A 12,539-nucleotide genomic window follows, 5' to 3' on the forward strand; every position below is an offset into this window, starting at 1 on the left:
GAGCATCTGGAGGAATCCCATGCAGACACAGGAGAATGTGCAGACTCAAACACAGACAGCACCAAGCTGGGAATCAAACCTGGTCACAACAACTCCCTCTTTAGGAGGCCATTGGGTCCATTGAGTCTGCACCGACCCACTTACACCCTATCCTTGTTAACCCCCAATAACCGCTCCTAACCTTGTTGGTCACCAAGGGCAATTTATCATTGCCCCGAACCTGGATGTCTTTGGACTGTGGGAGGAAACCGGAGCACACCCATGCAGACACAGAACATGCAGACCCGAGTGTGACCCAGCAGGGACTCGAACCTGGGACCCTGGCTCAGTTTGAGGTCAGGTGCCCTTGCTCTTAATTCCCCATGAGGGGATTATTTCTGCAGACCCACCCTACCAAATCCTTCAATGCCTCAGATCAGCCTCAATCTTCAACACAGGAAGATTCAAACTCAGCTCTTCAGCCCCAGTCTTCACTCTGGCCAATCAGCATCAAGCCTGCTCAGAACAAGATATCTCCTTTGATGTTTAAATGTTCAATTCCCAAACCCTGATGGGAGCTCAAAAGCAGAATAACGAGATTGGAGGGCCTTCAGCCCCAATTAAAAATCAGATTCCATCTGTATCACTTTCCTGCAAACATTTGGATAACCAAGACCTGAATGAAGTTGAGGCACCAGATCAGATCTCTGGGGATCAGCACATGTCAGTTCTTGACAGTCACACAATGTTCCCCTCGGGGGTTGGGGGAGGATTCCAGTGAATAGCCACACCAACCATACTCAACAAGGAGCTCCCCGACCTATACAGCCCCTCCCCCACACTAGAGTAGGGGGGAAACTGAAGCAGACAGAAAGTTAACAACCCCCATTAAAAACAACCCTCTCAATGAGAAGAACCATTCAAGGAGATGTGGTTCTTGGAGCTTTGAGTGCACAAACCGCAGCCATCATTTCCATTGTCTCAGACCAGTGAAATGAAGAGACCAATCAGCTTCCAGACACAAGGAATCACTGCTTTATTGAAAATGAATTTGATCACTGGGTGAACAGAGTTTGATTGTGTTTCCTGCACAGGAACAAGGTGATCAATGACGCAGAGATCAGAGAGACAGCTGTCACAGTCAGGGTCACGATCAGGACCACCTCAGACTCCACACCTACAAACCAATGAGAAGCCAATGGTTAGTGAAGGAAACACTGAGGGGCAAATGGAAACCAGCAGTCAGCCAACTCACCACCTGGAGACCTCTCCTGCATCCTTCCCTCATTCACGGAGTCCATTGCCAGGTTGGTCACATCAGTATCCAGAATGATCAGGGGTCCAAATGAGGCCTCAGCCTCCCACTTCAATCCAACTTCATTCTCTGCAATATCAAACATTCCAGTTAGAAAGGGGAAAGGGGAAACGTCCACCATCTAGAGGATCAATGTCCTACCAGCTTCAGCTACAAGATCTCTCCTTCCTCTGGATCCAAATCGCAGCTCCCTTGTGGCACAGTTACCCACACGGCAACAGGCACAAATGTCAATGCTCGATTCCTCCAATGGGGTCCAGCTAAGCAAGACAAATATCAGTCAACCAACTGGGGTGTGCATCACTTCTCCACAAAAGCCCAGAGAGAGAGAGAGCTTACATATTCTGCATCTTCTGCAAAGTACAAGCTTTGTTCCTGGAATCTCTCCGATTCACTGGAGCTACTTTCAAGTGACAGGTGATGAAAATCTGAGGGAAACATCAACACGTTGTTATTTAATGACTCCCTCCCAACACGAGACCCCAATGATCAGTTTCGTCTTACCAAGGGACGGTCATCGCCAAAGAAACGGAATGCATCCAGGTCAAACCGGAGCTTGTCCGTCTCCCGCTCGCCACTTGGCAACACAAAGGTTGAAAAGGAGTCCTCAGCTTGGCTGTCCAGGAGGCAACTGAAGATAGATTAAAAGGGACATGAAGTGAATCAAGTGAAGCCAGTGAGATGGGAGCAGCTGGAGAAAGCAGAGAGCTCCTTACCCATTGTAGTCAATAATGCTGTATCTCGGGGTAGAATCCTTGTCTGGGCTCAATGTAGCTACACAGCGGTCAATGTAGAGCTTCAGGGGCATGTGGTTGCTCATTGAAACAGAGGCCTCAATGTGAATGAGGTCACCCAGGTAGTAGACAGTGGAAGTGCGCTCTGTAAGCCAGTCACCTGAAGAACAAGAGGACAAGGGTTGGAGACAGTGGGTGTCACTCCCAGTGAGTGAAGACAGGAAATCACTCCCCATCACATACCATTCATTAGGCGCAGAGAGAATGAAAGATGTCCTTCTCCAGACCTGGTGGAGCTGAATGGGATCCAGGTAGGCCTGATGGGGTTACTGCTCACATTGCCCTTCCTGGAAAGACAGCAGAGTCATTTTAGGACAACTTCAGAGAACATCAGCAGCTGTGGATCTTATTGGGCATCCAATAAAGATTCTCACCTAAAATAACGACACTCGATGGGAACGACAGCTCCATTTGTTCTCACAATGACAGATCCATGATACTCTGGGCTGTGGGTCAGGTGGGTGGTGTAGATCAGGAAATCTCCAGACATCTGAAAGACACCAGGTTAAGGAATGAAGAACTGATCTGAAATGAGAATGTTCTACACAGGGGTTAGCAATGAACTCATCCCATTCAATTAAAACAATTCAAGGAGATTGGCAGGGTCAGTGCAAAGAGGCTGCTGAGCCCCAGCTGGAGAGTTGATGGGGGGGGGGGGGGGGGGGGGGGGGGGGGGGGGGGGGGGAGAAGAGAGAGAAAGAGAGAGGAGGGTCCTCAAGTCAGGGGCCAATGATTTAGGATAATCATGACAATGAATTTCTTCATTTAACAGCTCATGAATCTCAAGAATTCTCTATCCCAGAGAACTGGGAATGCTCAGTCAGAGGATATTCAGGACAGTGGATTTATTTTTGGACATTAAGGGAATCATGTTGAGGACAGGGATGTGAGAAGTTCAGTCCTGATCTTAATGAATGGGGAACAGGCTGAAGGGGCTGCATGGCCTCATGTTATTATGTTGCTCAGCAACCCCCAGCCATGTATACAAAGAGATTAGCATGAAGACCAGGATCAATTAACAGGGAACTGATTCAATAAAGAGGACAGCTTCAGTTAACAGGAAAAGGAACCACAAGTTGACAATATGGAGCCTGGAAATAGAACAGTTTTAATCCAGGGTCCCATTGATTCCAATGACTAGGAAAGTGGGAAGTGTGGAGTTCCTGTTTGGTCCAATCCATCTGAATTCCCATTTCATCCTGTTCATTAACACCCAATCCAATTGGATTAAACTGGACTGAAATTTAACCCCATTTCAATTGATGTGAATGAGCAGGAAAGAGCTGAAATCAACAAGAGGAAAAGCTCAGAGGAACCAAAGAGAAGCTTCCAGACCAAGGGGGTTGATGTCACAAGGTTGAAGAGACTCAGACTAGTGGAAGCAAAGTACAACCCAGAACAGGAAGCTAGTTTTGGGGGGTTTAGGAATTAGGAGACCAGTATCTCCTCAATATCAATGCCATCTCACCAAGTGTTGGAGTAAGAGTGGAGAACAATCTCCAGCCTAAGCTTAGAGCCAGAGTTGAGGATTGACATTACCTGCAATTTGCTGCCACACTCATGGAGCCCATAGTCAAAGAGGACAGTGTGGTTCTGAGAGTAGATCCTGGTTGGCAGACAGCCTGCTGCCCCCAGGGTCAGGTCAGCAGCTTTAACCAGGTGCCTGGTTCCAAATAAATCCAGCTGGACCCTGACCAGCAGCTTGTCCTCTGCACACTGCACCACCACAGTCTGCAGTGGAGACACACTTTGACCCTCAGACACACGGAAATGGGAACCAAAGGGAGGAAGAGGGACTCTCTGAGGCACAGAGGTGGCTTTGACTCTGCTCCATGGAAACCTCTGGCCCAGAAACTGTTGCCAAGTATCAGAGGAACAAACAGCTCCAACTAACACCAGCACTGGGAACAAAGCCCTCACTCCAAAATCCCCCATGATACCAAACAACTGAACCATCCTGTCCACCAGGGAGCAGCACCTTTTATACTCACAACCTGTACTCACCTGAACTCTTTTGAGGTCAATCAGCTAATTATACTAAAAGAAACAAACTCAGGGACAAATTAAAAGGGGCCGCTCCTGATAGGGGCACTGTCCAAATAATAATAATAATCTTTCGTATTGTCACAAGTTGGCTTACGCTAACCTATTTAATGTAAGTTAATGAAGTCACTGTGAAAAGCCCTGAGACGCCAGAGCCCGGCACCTGTTTGGGTACACGGAGGGGGAATACAGAATGTCCAAATTACCTAACCACACATCTTTCAGGACATATGCGGGTAACCGGAGCACCCGGAGGAAACCCTCGCTGACATGGTGAGAACGTGCTGCTTCTGCACAGACAGTGACCTGCCGGGAATCGAACCTGGGACCCTGGTGCTGTGAAGCCACAGTGCTAACCACTGTGCAACCGTGCTCTCCCTAATAGTTCACAAGTAGGCTGACATTATCACTGCAATGAAGTTTCTGTGAAAATCCCCTAGTTGCCACATTCCAGCGCCTGTTTGGGTACACTGAGGGAAAATTCAGAATGTCCAAATCGCGTAACAAACACATTTTGCAGGATTTGTGGGTGGAAACCGGAGCACCCGGAGGAAACCCGTGCAGACACTGGGAGAACATGCAGACCCCACACAGACTGTGACGCAAGCCGGGAATCGAACCCAGGACCCTGGCACTGTGAAGCAGTAGGGCTAACCACTGTGCTATCGTACTACCTAGGCCCAACCATTTTCAGCAGTTTCGTCAATCGCCTCCCTTCCATCATAAGGTCAGAAGTAGAGATGTGTGTTGGTGATTGCACAATGTTCAACATCATCTGTGACTCCTCAGATACTGAAACAGTCCATGTCCAAATGCAACAAGACCTGGAAAATATCCAGGCTTGGAATGACAAATGGCAAGTAACATTCATGCCACACAAAGGCCAGACAGTGACCATCCCCTATAAGAGAGATTCTAACCATTGCCCCATGACATTCAATGGCACCACCATCTACAAGGCACAAGTTGAGAATGTGATGGAATACTTTCCACTTACCTGGATGTTTGCAGCTCCAACGACAGTCAAGAAACCTGACATCATCCAGGACAAAGCAGCCTGCATGATTGGCACCCCTTCCACAAATATTCACTCCTTCCACCACCGATGCACAGTAACAGTTGTGTGTACCATCGACAAGATGAACTGCAGGAACTCACCATGGCATCTTAGATTGCAGCTTCCAAACCCAAGACCATAACCATCTAAAAGGACAAGGGCAGCAGTCACCTGGGAAATTGATGTGTTGGGTAGGCTGGGTCTATGTGGACTGCGTTTGATGCAGTGGAGCAAGAGACAGACTTGATGAGATGCAACATGATTTTATTTAACATCTAACTATTTTACATGTTCAACTTTGGGTTGACACTATGCTGACTTGATTGGAGATCTGAGGCTAGCCTGACCAGACTAACTGATTACCACATGGTGTTTGTTCTAGCTGCTGCTCACGAGCTCTGACTGTCTCAGAGGCTGGATCCCGAGAGAGCGGGAAAACTGGTGCCCTCTGGCTTTATAGTGGTCGTGTCCTGTCTGGTGAGTGGCTGCTGTGTTCTATGTGCTTACTGGTCATCCTGTGTGTCAATCACTGCCTATCTGCACTCCATGATATACATGGATGCATATTCTGACATCTCCCCTCTTTTTTTAAAAAGTGTGTGTTCAGATAATGAATAGTAAGGTTTATGTGCATGAAGATGTGTATATGTATGTGACTGTATACAGAAAATGCTAAAATGGACTTATATACATAGGAAGTTGTCGCTAGTGCAGATATAGGGCAGATGAAATGGTCAAAATGTGATATTTACAGATGTCAAAACGATGAGGTAACAAAGTTGTGCAAACATTCAGTCTATAAGTTTAGTCTCTGTGGCGGGCGACGAATTCTGGTTGATCGCCTCAAGGGTGGATCAGGGGCCGCCTGCACTTGGATGGGTGGGACTGCCACCAATGGGGTGGTCGCAGAGGTAGGTAGGATTGCTGGGAGATCGGTGGCCTCGTGGCAGGGCCTGTCCAGAGGAAGCAGTGTGTGAGGTGGGACATCACGGTCGGGTGGTGGACGTGGAAGTCTGCACAGCGCCCACCTGTTGCGTCGTAGGAAGGAGCCATCGGCCATACGAACGAGAAACGATCTCAGGGCCACTTGCTTGACCACCACAGCTGTGGTGGACCAGCCCCCGTCAGGCAGCTGTACACGAACCCGATCAGTTGGGACCAGCTCGGGGAGATCCGTGGCATGAGCATCGTATGCTGATTTCTGTTGGGCCCGAGACTGCTGCATCTTCTGTATGACCGGGAAGTTGTCAAGGTCTGGAATGTGGATGGCTGGAACCGTTGTTCGCAGAGTGCGGTTCATGAGCATCTGCACTGGAGACAACCCAGTGGACAGCGGGGTCGCCCTGTGTGCCAACAGTGCCAGGTTGAAGTTGGAGCCTGTGTCTGCAGCCTTACATAGTAGTCTTTTGACGATGTGTACCCCTTTTTCGGCCTTCCCGTTTGACTGTGGGTAGTGGGGGCTGGATGTGACATGACGGAAGTTGTATAGCTGGGCAAAATCAGACCACTCCTGGCTGTAAAAACAGGGGCTGTTGTCATTCATCACCGTGAGTGGTATACCATGTCTGGCAAATGTTTCTTTGAATGCCTTAATCACCGCCGCCAACGTGAGGTCAGATACTCTCACCACTTCGGGGTAATTGGAAAAGTAGTCGACCAGGAGGACATAGTCATGCCCCTGGCGTGGAAAAGGTCGACACCGACTTTGGACCATGGGGAGGTCACTATCTCATGTTGCAGCAGAGTTTCTTAAGGTTGACCTGGCGGATGTTTTTGACATGTAGGGCAGTTGAGGACTGTGTTGGCAACGTCCTAGCTGTTGCCCGGCCAGTAGACTGCCTCCCGAGCTCTACATTGACATTTCTCGACCCCCAAGTGACCCTCGTGGATTTGGCCGAGCACCATAGCTCGCATGCTCTGCGGGATCACGATTCTGTCAAGCTTCATGAAGATGCTGTCTACCACCGTCAGATCGGCCTTGACGTTGTAAAACTGGGGACACTGACCCTTCTGCCAGCCATTCGTGAGGTGCTGCATCACCCGCTGGAGCAGAGGATCCCCGGCCGTTTCCTCACGAATTTGAATGGCTCTCTCATCAGAGGCCGGAAAGTTGGAGGCAGAGAATTGCACCTGTGCGTCGAATTGACAAACGATGTCAGTTTGCTCACACGGTGTGGTGATAGACCTGGAAAGGGCAACTGCAACGATGAGTTCTTTGCCTGGGGTGCAGACCAGTTCAAAATCATAGCGGCGTAGCTTGAGAAGGATGCGTTGTAACCGTGGCGTCATGTCATTGAGGTCTTTTCGGATGATGTGGACCAATGGCCCGTGGTCCGTCTCAACCATGAATTTGGGGAGGCCATACACATAATCGTGGAACTTGTCGATTCCTGTTAGGAGGCTCAAGCATTCCTTCTCAATCTGAGCGTACCGTTGCTCAGTGGGCATCATGGCTCTGGAGGCATACGCCATTGGGGCCCAGGAGGAGGAGTCATCCCATTGGAGGAGCACTGCACCAATGCCGTCCTGGCTCGCGTCAGTGGATATTTCTGTGTCCTTGGCGGGGTCGAAAAACGCCAGCACTGGGACTTTGGTGAGTTTTGCCCTCAGCTCACGCCATTCTTTCTCATGAGCGGGCAGCCACTGAAATTCTGTCGACTTTCTGACGAGATGGCACATCACCACCTGGAAGTTCCCCCTCCAAGTCACTCACCGTTCTGACTTGGAAAGATATCGTCCCGTCACTGTGGCTGGGTCAAAATCCTGGAACTCCCTCCCTAATAGTACAGTGGGTTTACCTAATCCTTATGGGCTGCAGCAGTGCAAGAAGACAGGTTGCCACTATCCTTACAAGGACAATTAGGGATGGCAATAATTGCTGGCTTGCGATGCCCACATCCTGTGAACTAATTATTTAAAAATTGTTTATTTTGGTTTTTGGTTCCCCCACAGGGATTGTAACAATGGACAACCAGGAGTTCCCTGCACACCAGTGTTGTTTGTGAAGTCATTGATGAAAACTTGGACTGAAACTGCAAATTAATGAATTCATCTCTACTCTGTGGGGTGCCCTTTACTGTACATGTATGAACTTTTCACTATCCTACACTTGCCATCCAGTGTTTTGTGCTGTTTGATCATGGCTACTGGTGAATATGCTGGTCTGATTTTACTCGGGCAAAGATGTCCCTGTAGATGATGCCAGAATGGAGCTGACTTTGTGATAAGTGACATCGACGTGCAACATTATTTCTATGTTCAATTCCCATTCTGGCTCTTTTCCCAGTCTCCAATGCTCTTCCAATGAAGCCCCAAAGAAACCTGAGAATAGCGCCCCGTGAGCATTTACCATCTGGACTCAATAAGGAGTTCAATGTTTTGAGATCGGAATTATTGCTCCTTTTTTGGACAGCAGGAGCTGGTAATAATAGCGCTGTTGCAATTTACAGCTCCTCTCGACCCATCTTTTGTTTCTTATCCAATTCCTGTCCCCTTTCAACTTGTATCATTGACCCTTTTCTCATTTTAGTCACTTCTGCCTTCTAACCTATCACAGACTTTTGTTCTGTTCTCCCCTCCTCTCCCCAGCACCTTAAAACTTGTTATATTCCTAAAGTCTTCCAATTCCCAACAAAAGGTTACCAACCTGAAACATTGACTCCGGGAGCAATTCTCCCAAAACATTTGATCGCAATCTACCTACAATTAGAATTTTGTTTGGAGGTTGGGGTGAGCTGCAGCCTGATTGGGGGGGGGGGGGCGCAGAGCTGAAGACGGCGGCAGGTCCGTCTCCTCCAAGATCGGGGCACAATTCTTTAAGGAAGATTTGATCTCAGGCAAATGCTCAGCCCCCCACCTCGCCCCATTGCCAGTACCAGCATCCCCCACGTGAGCGACAGCTCGCTATCCGGCTGGCCAACTGCACCACCTGCGTGGTCATCACTCTGATCTCCATCACTCTGGCTTCACACTGCGCCGGCGGGTGGGAGAATTCCAGGAACCAGGAGAATCCGGCTGAAAACAGAATCTGTATATTTAAATAAGGGTGTTGGGCACGAACCTGGGGCGGGATTCTCCCCTACCCGACGGGGCAGGCGGTCCCGGCGCCGAGGAGTGGCGTGAACTACTCCGGCGAAGGGCCGCCCGGAGGGTGCAGAATCCTCCGCCAGCCCGCGCGAGTTGGCGTATGCGCGGGGGCGCCAGTGTTTGCTGGCATCTTCTCAGTGCATGCGCAGGGGGGTTCTTTTCCGTACCGGCCATGGCGGAGGTTGACAGCGGCTCGTGCGGAGGGAAAGAATGCCCCCACGGCACAGGCCCGCTTGCGGATCTGTGGGCCCCGATCGCAGACCAGGCCACCGAGGGGGCACCCCCCCCCCCCGAGGACTACAGAGGCCGCCAGCAGAGCCAGGTCCCGCCGGTAAGTACCAGGTCTAATGTACGCCGGCGGGACCGGCCTACAACAGGCAGCTGCACGGCCCATCGCAGGCCGGAGAATCGACCAGGGGGCTGCTGCGAGCGGCCATCGACCGGCGTAGCACGTTGCCCGCCCCCACCAAAACCCCGGCGCCGGACAATTCAGCAGCCGGCGGTGGCGGGATGCACGCTGACCACCGGCTATTCACCAGCCCCATGGGGTCGGAGAATCCCACCCCTGATCACAGCAGCTGGAGAGCTCAAGGAGCATCGGAAATTGTTTGACACCCGGCGCAAATCCTTTTTCAGGCCTCTCCCGGGATTTTCCCAAGTTCGCAGAATTTGCGCTGGGAGCAATGCGGCTGGTGAATCGCCCCGATGTTTCTCTACCTGTGCTGCCCAAATATTTCCAGAAGTTTCTGTTCATGTTGTACATTTAATAACTGAACTTGTTCAACATTGCTGATTTAACTAAATACAAATAACAGACTGATGCTTGAGCAAGATTTCTTTACATGTGCCAGGCATAGGTTGCTGTAAGCACATTGAATCTTGTGGAAGTTATAATTTGCCTTCTGGAATCTTTTCACTTCATGGTCATGCAGAAACTTAAACAGCATTTTGTCTCCAGCACAAGTATGTTTAATGTCGTATGTTCATGTTTTTCAGAACGATGCCTGTTTAGTGCCTGTTGATGACCAAAAGGCCACCAGTGCCACAGAGGAAATAAATACCGTGACTAGTTCTATTACGGTGCAGGAGTACTTTGCCAACAGCATGGCTCAACTGAAAAAATCAAAAACAGGGCATGAGAGCGATCGAAGCAGTGCTGTTCAGGAACTCGAAGGAGATGATTTGAATTCATTCAAAGAAGTACAAATTAAATCCCAAAAAAGAAGTAAAAATGCTGCAGAGGAGATTCTGAGGGGATTTGTAACTTCAACCAACTGTCTCTCCCCACAAAGCAAGTCGAGAGTGAAGGTGATGGAGAACTAAATAGTGGTCTGATAGAAGACAGCCCAGTTGAGGAAAATTACCAGACTAAAAGAAGCTCCAGAGAAAGCAGAGCGAAACCTTCGGTGTCACTCATCCAGAATATTTGTCTTTTAGAAGTTGAGTCGGAAGAGGTTCAGGTTGAACAGTACTCAGCAGTAAATGAGTCATCGGAGAAGCAAAATGAGCAGGATTGGGATGAGGATAAGGAGAAACGAAAGAAGACTAAGAAGAAAGCAACAGCCACAGGTGAAGATGAGGTTTCTCAATCCTGTCATTCAATAGAAAGGAGGAGGAAAAGGAAAGAAAAGAAATAGAAGATTTGGGACATGCCGAAATTGTTGGCCACTATTTTAATTGAAAACGATCCAAATGACTTATTTTATTACTAATTACAAAATACTTAAATTGTTCCTCTACTTTCGGGACGTTGTAGTCTTACAGTGACTGTTGGAATTAAATTTAAGCAGTGAGCTTGGTAATGGAGGATGGAATACTTGAAGTAAGGAAAGTGATTGAAAGCATGTCCCGCAATGACCCCATAGCTGAGTGACTTCACTGGACAGGGTGGCACGCTGGCACTGATGCCACCCAAGCACCTTTGAAACTACCAGCCTTGCACCCTGACAGTGCCACTTGCCTACCCTGGCACTGACACCTGGGCATCAGCCTGGCACTGCCAGTGTGCCAAGTGGTGCTGGCAGGGATACTGCCAGGCCGGCAGTACCAAGAATTATTGCTTTGTTTTTGGTAAGATTGCACTCTAAGTGGGTAAATACCATTGTGGATCTCACCTAAAAAAAAGGCAAGAAATATTCTGCCAAACTCACCCACAATGACACTTAGAATTGTTTCATTTTTAAAACGTTTTTATTCAGGTTTTTCATTTTATACAATACAAAATAAACACGTCTGTGTAAACCAGATACAATTTACAAAAGCCAAACATTGGAGGTAACCCCCATCTCCCTAGACCCCCCCACCCTACCCATCACCAACTCCCCTCTTCCTTTTATTTCAATTTATTAAACTTTTACATCTGTACATTGCACAATAGGTGAGCAAGACGCTTCGATGTATAGTTTTGTTACAGTTGGTCATAGTATGGGCAGCACAGTGGTTAGCACTGTTTCTTCACAGCACCAGGGACCTGGGTTCGATTCCCAGATTGAGTCACTGTCTATGCAGAGTCTGCATGTTCTCCCTGTGTCTGTGTGGGTTTCTTCCGGGTGCTCAGTTTCCTCCCACAAGTCACGAAAGACATGCTTGTTCGGTGAATTAGACATCCTGAATTCTCCCTCAGTGAGGCTAACAGGCGCGGAGTGTGACGACTCGGGGATTTTCACAGTAATTTCATTGCAGTGTTAATGTAAGCCTACTCATGACACTAATAAAGATTATTTATTATGGGTTTGTTGGGGGAAGCGGGGGGTTCGTCTCTGGCCCCCTCTTTGGTCCCTTCCCGTGCCCCCTCCTGATTTTTCCCTGGGTACCTCCCTTGCTGCTTCCCTTCCTCCCACTTGTGGGTGTGGTTGGCCGGGCCACCCTGGCACTGTTCACACTGGTCTTCCACCTCTGGGAAGAACCTGTTCATGTGGGTTCTGGTTAGGTGCGCTCTGCACCACTGAGGGGCTGGTTTAGCACACTGGGCTAAATAGCTGGATTTTAAAGCAGACCAGGGCAGACCAGCAGCACGGTTCAATTCCCGTACCAGTCTACCCGAACAGGCGCCGGAATGTGGCGACTAAGGGCTTCTCACAGTAACTTCATTTGAAGCCCACTTGTGACAATAAGCGATTTTCATTTCATTTCATTTCATTGTACTGCATGAGGCATAGCCTTGTGCAAGAGGTGGTGGAGTTCGCCCTGCTCAGCGCTTCACTCCAGAGTCCCCACCCTATGTTTGTCCCTAGTTTGTCCTCCCACGTCTGTCTTGCTTCACGTA

General features: G+C 49.1%; 1 protein-coding gene across 1 annotated transcript; it reads right to left on the minus strand.

Moving 5' to 3' along the window:
* Window positions 1-991: 991 nt before the first annotated feature.
* LOC119967434 (zona pellucida sperm-binding protein 3-like) lies at window positions 992-4,067 on the minus strand. Its single transcript, XM_038799978.1, has 9 exons — window positions 3,628-4,067; window positions 2,463-2,578; window positions 2,272-2,375; window positions 2,011-2,188; window positions 1,799-1,925; window positions 1,634-1,722; window positions 1,436-1,554; window positions 1,235-1,363; window positions 992-1,156 (listed from the first exon to the last, which is right to left on the minus strand). Exons 1-9 carry the CDS (start codon window positions 4,042-4,044, stop codon window positions 1,035-1,037), a joined length of 1,401 nt encoding a protein of 466 aa, XP_038655906.1. The 5' UTR covers window positions 4,045-4,067; the 3' UTR covers window positions 992-1,034.
* Window positions 4,068-12,539: the final 8,472 nt, after the last annotated feature.

This window comes from Scyliorhinus canicula, chromosome 6 (assembly GCF_902713615.1).
Source record: "Scyliorhinus canicula chromosome 6, sScyCan1.1, whole genome shotgun sequence".
Classification (NCBI taxonomy): Eukaryota; Metazoa; Chordata; class Chondrichthyes; order Carcharhiniformes; family Scyliorhinidae; genus Scyliorhinus; species Scyliorhinus canicula.

Coding starts and splice junctions, on each gene's coding strand:
- LOC119967434 (XM_038799978.1), bottom strand. CDS start 4,044: ATGGTTCAGTTGTTTGGTATCATGGGGGATTTTGGAGTGAGGGCTTTG. Junction 1,926..2,010: donor AGCATTATTGACTACAATGG/GTAAGGAGCTCT, acceptor ATCTATCTTCAG/TTGCCTCCTGGACAGCCAAG. Junction 1,723..1,798: donor TTGGCGATGACCGTCCCTTG/GTAAGACGAAAC, acceptor TGTTTCCCTCAG/ATTTTCATCACCTGTCACTT.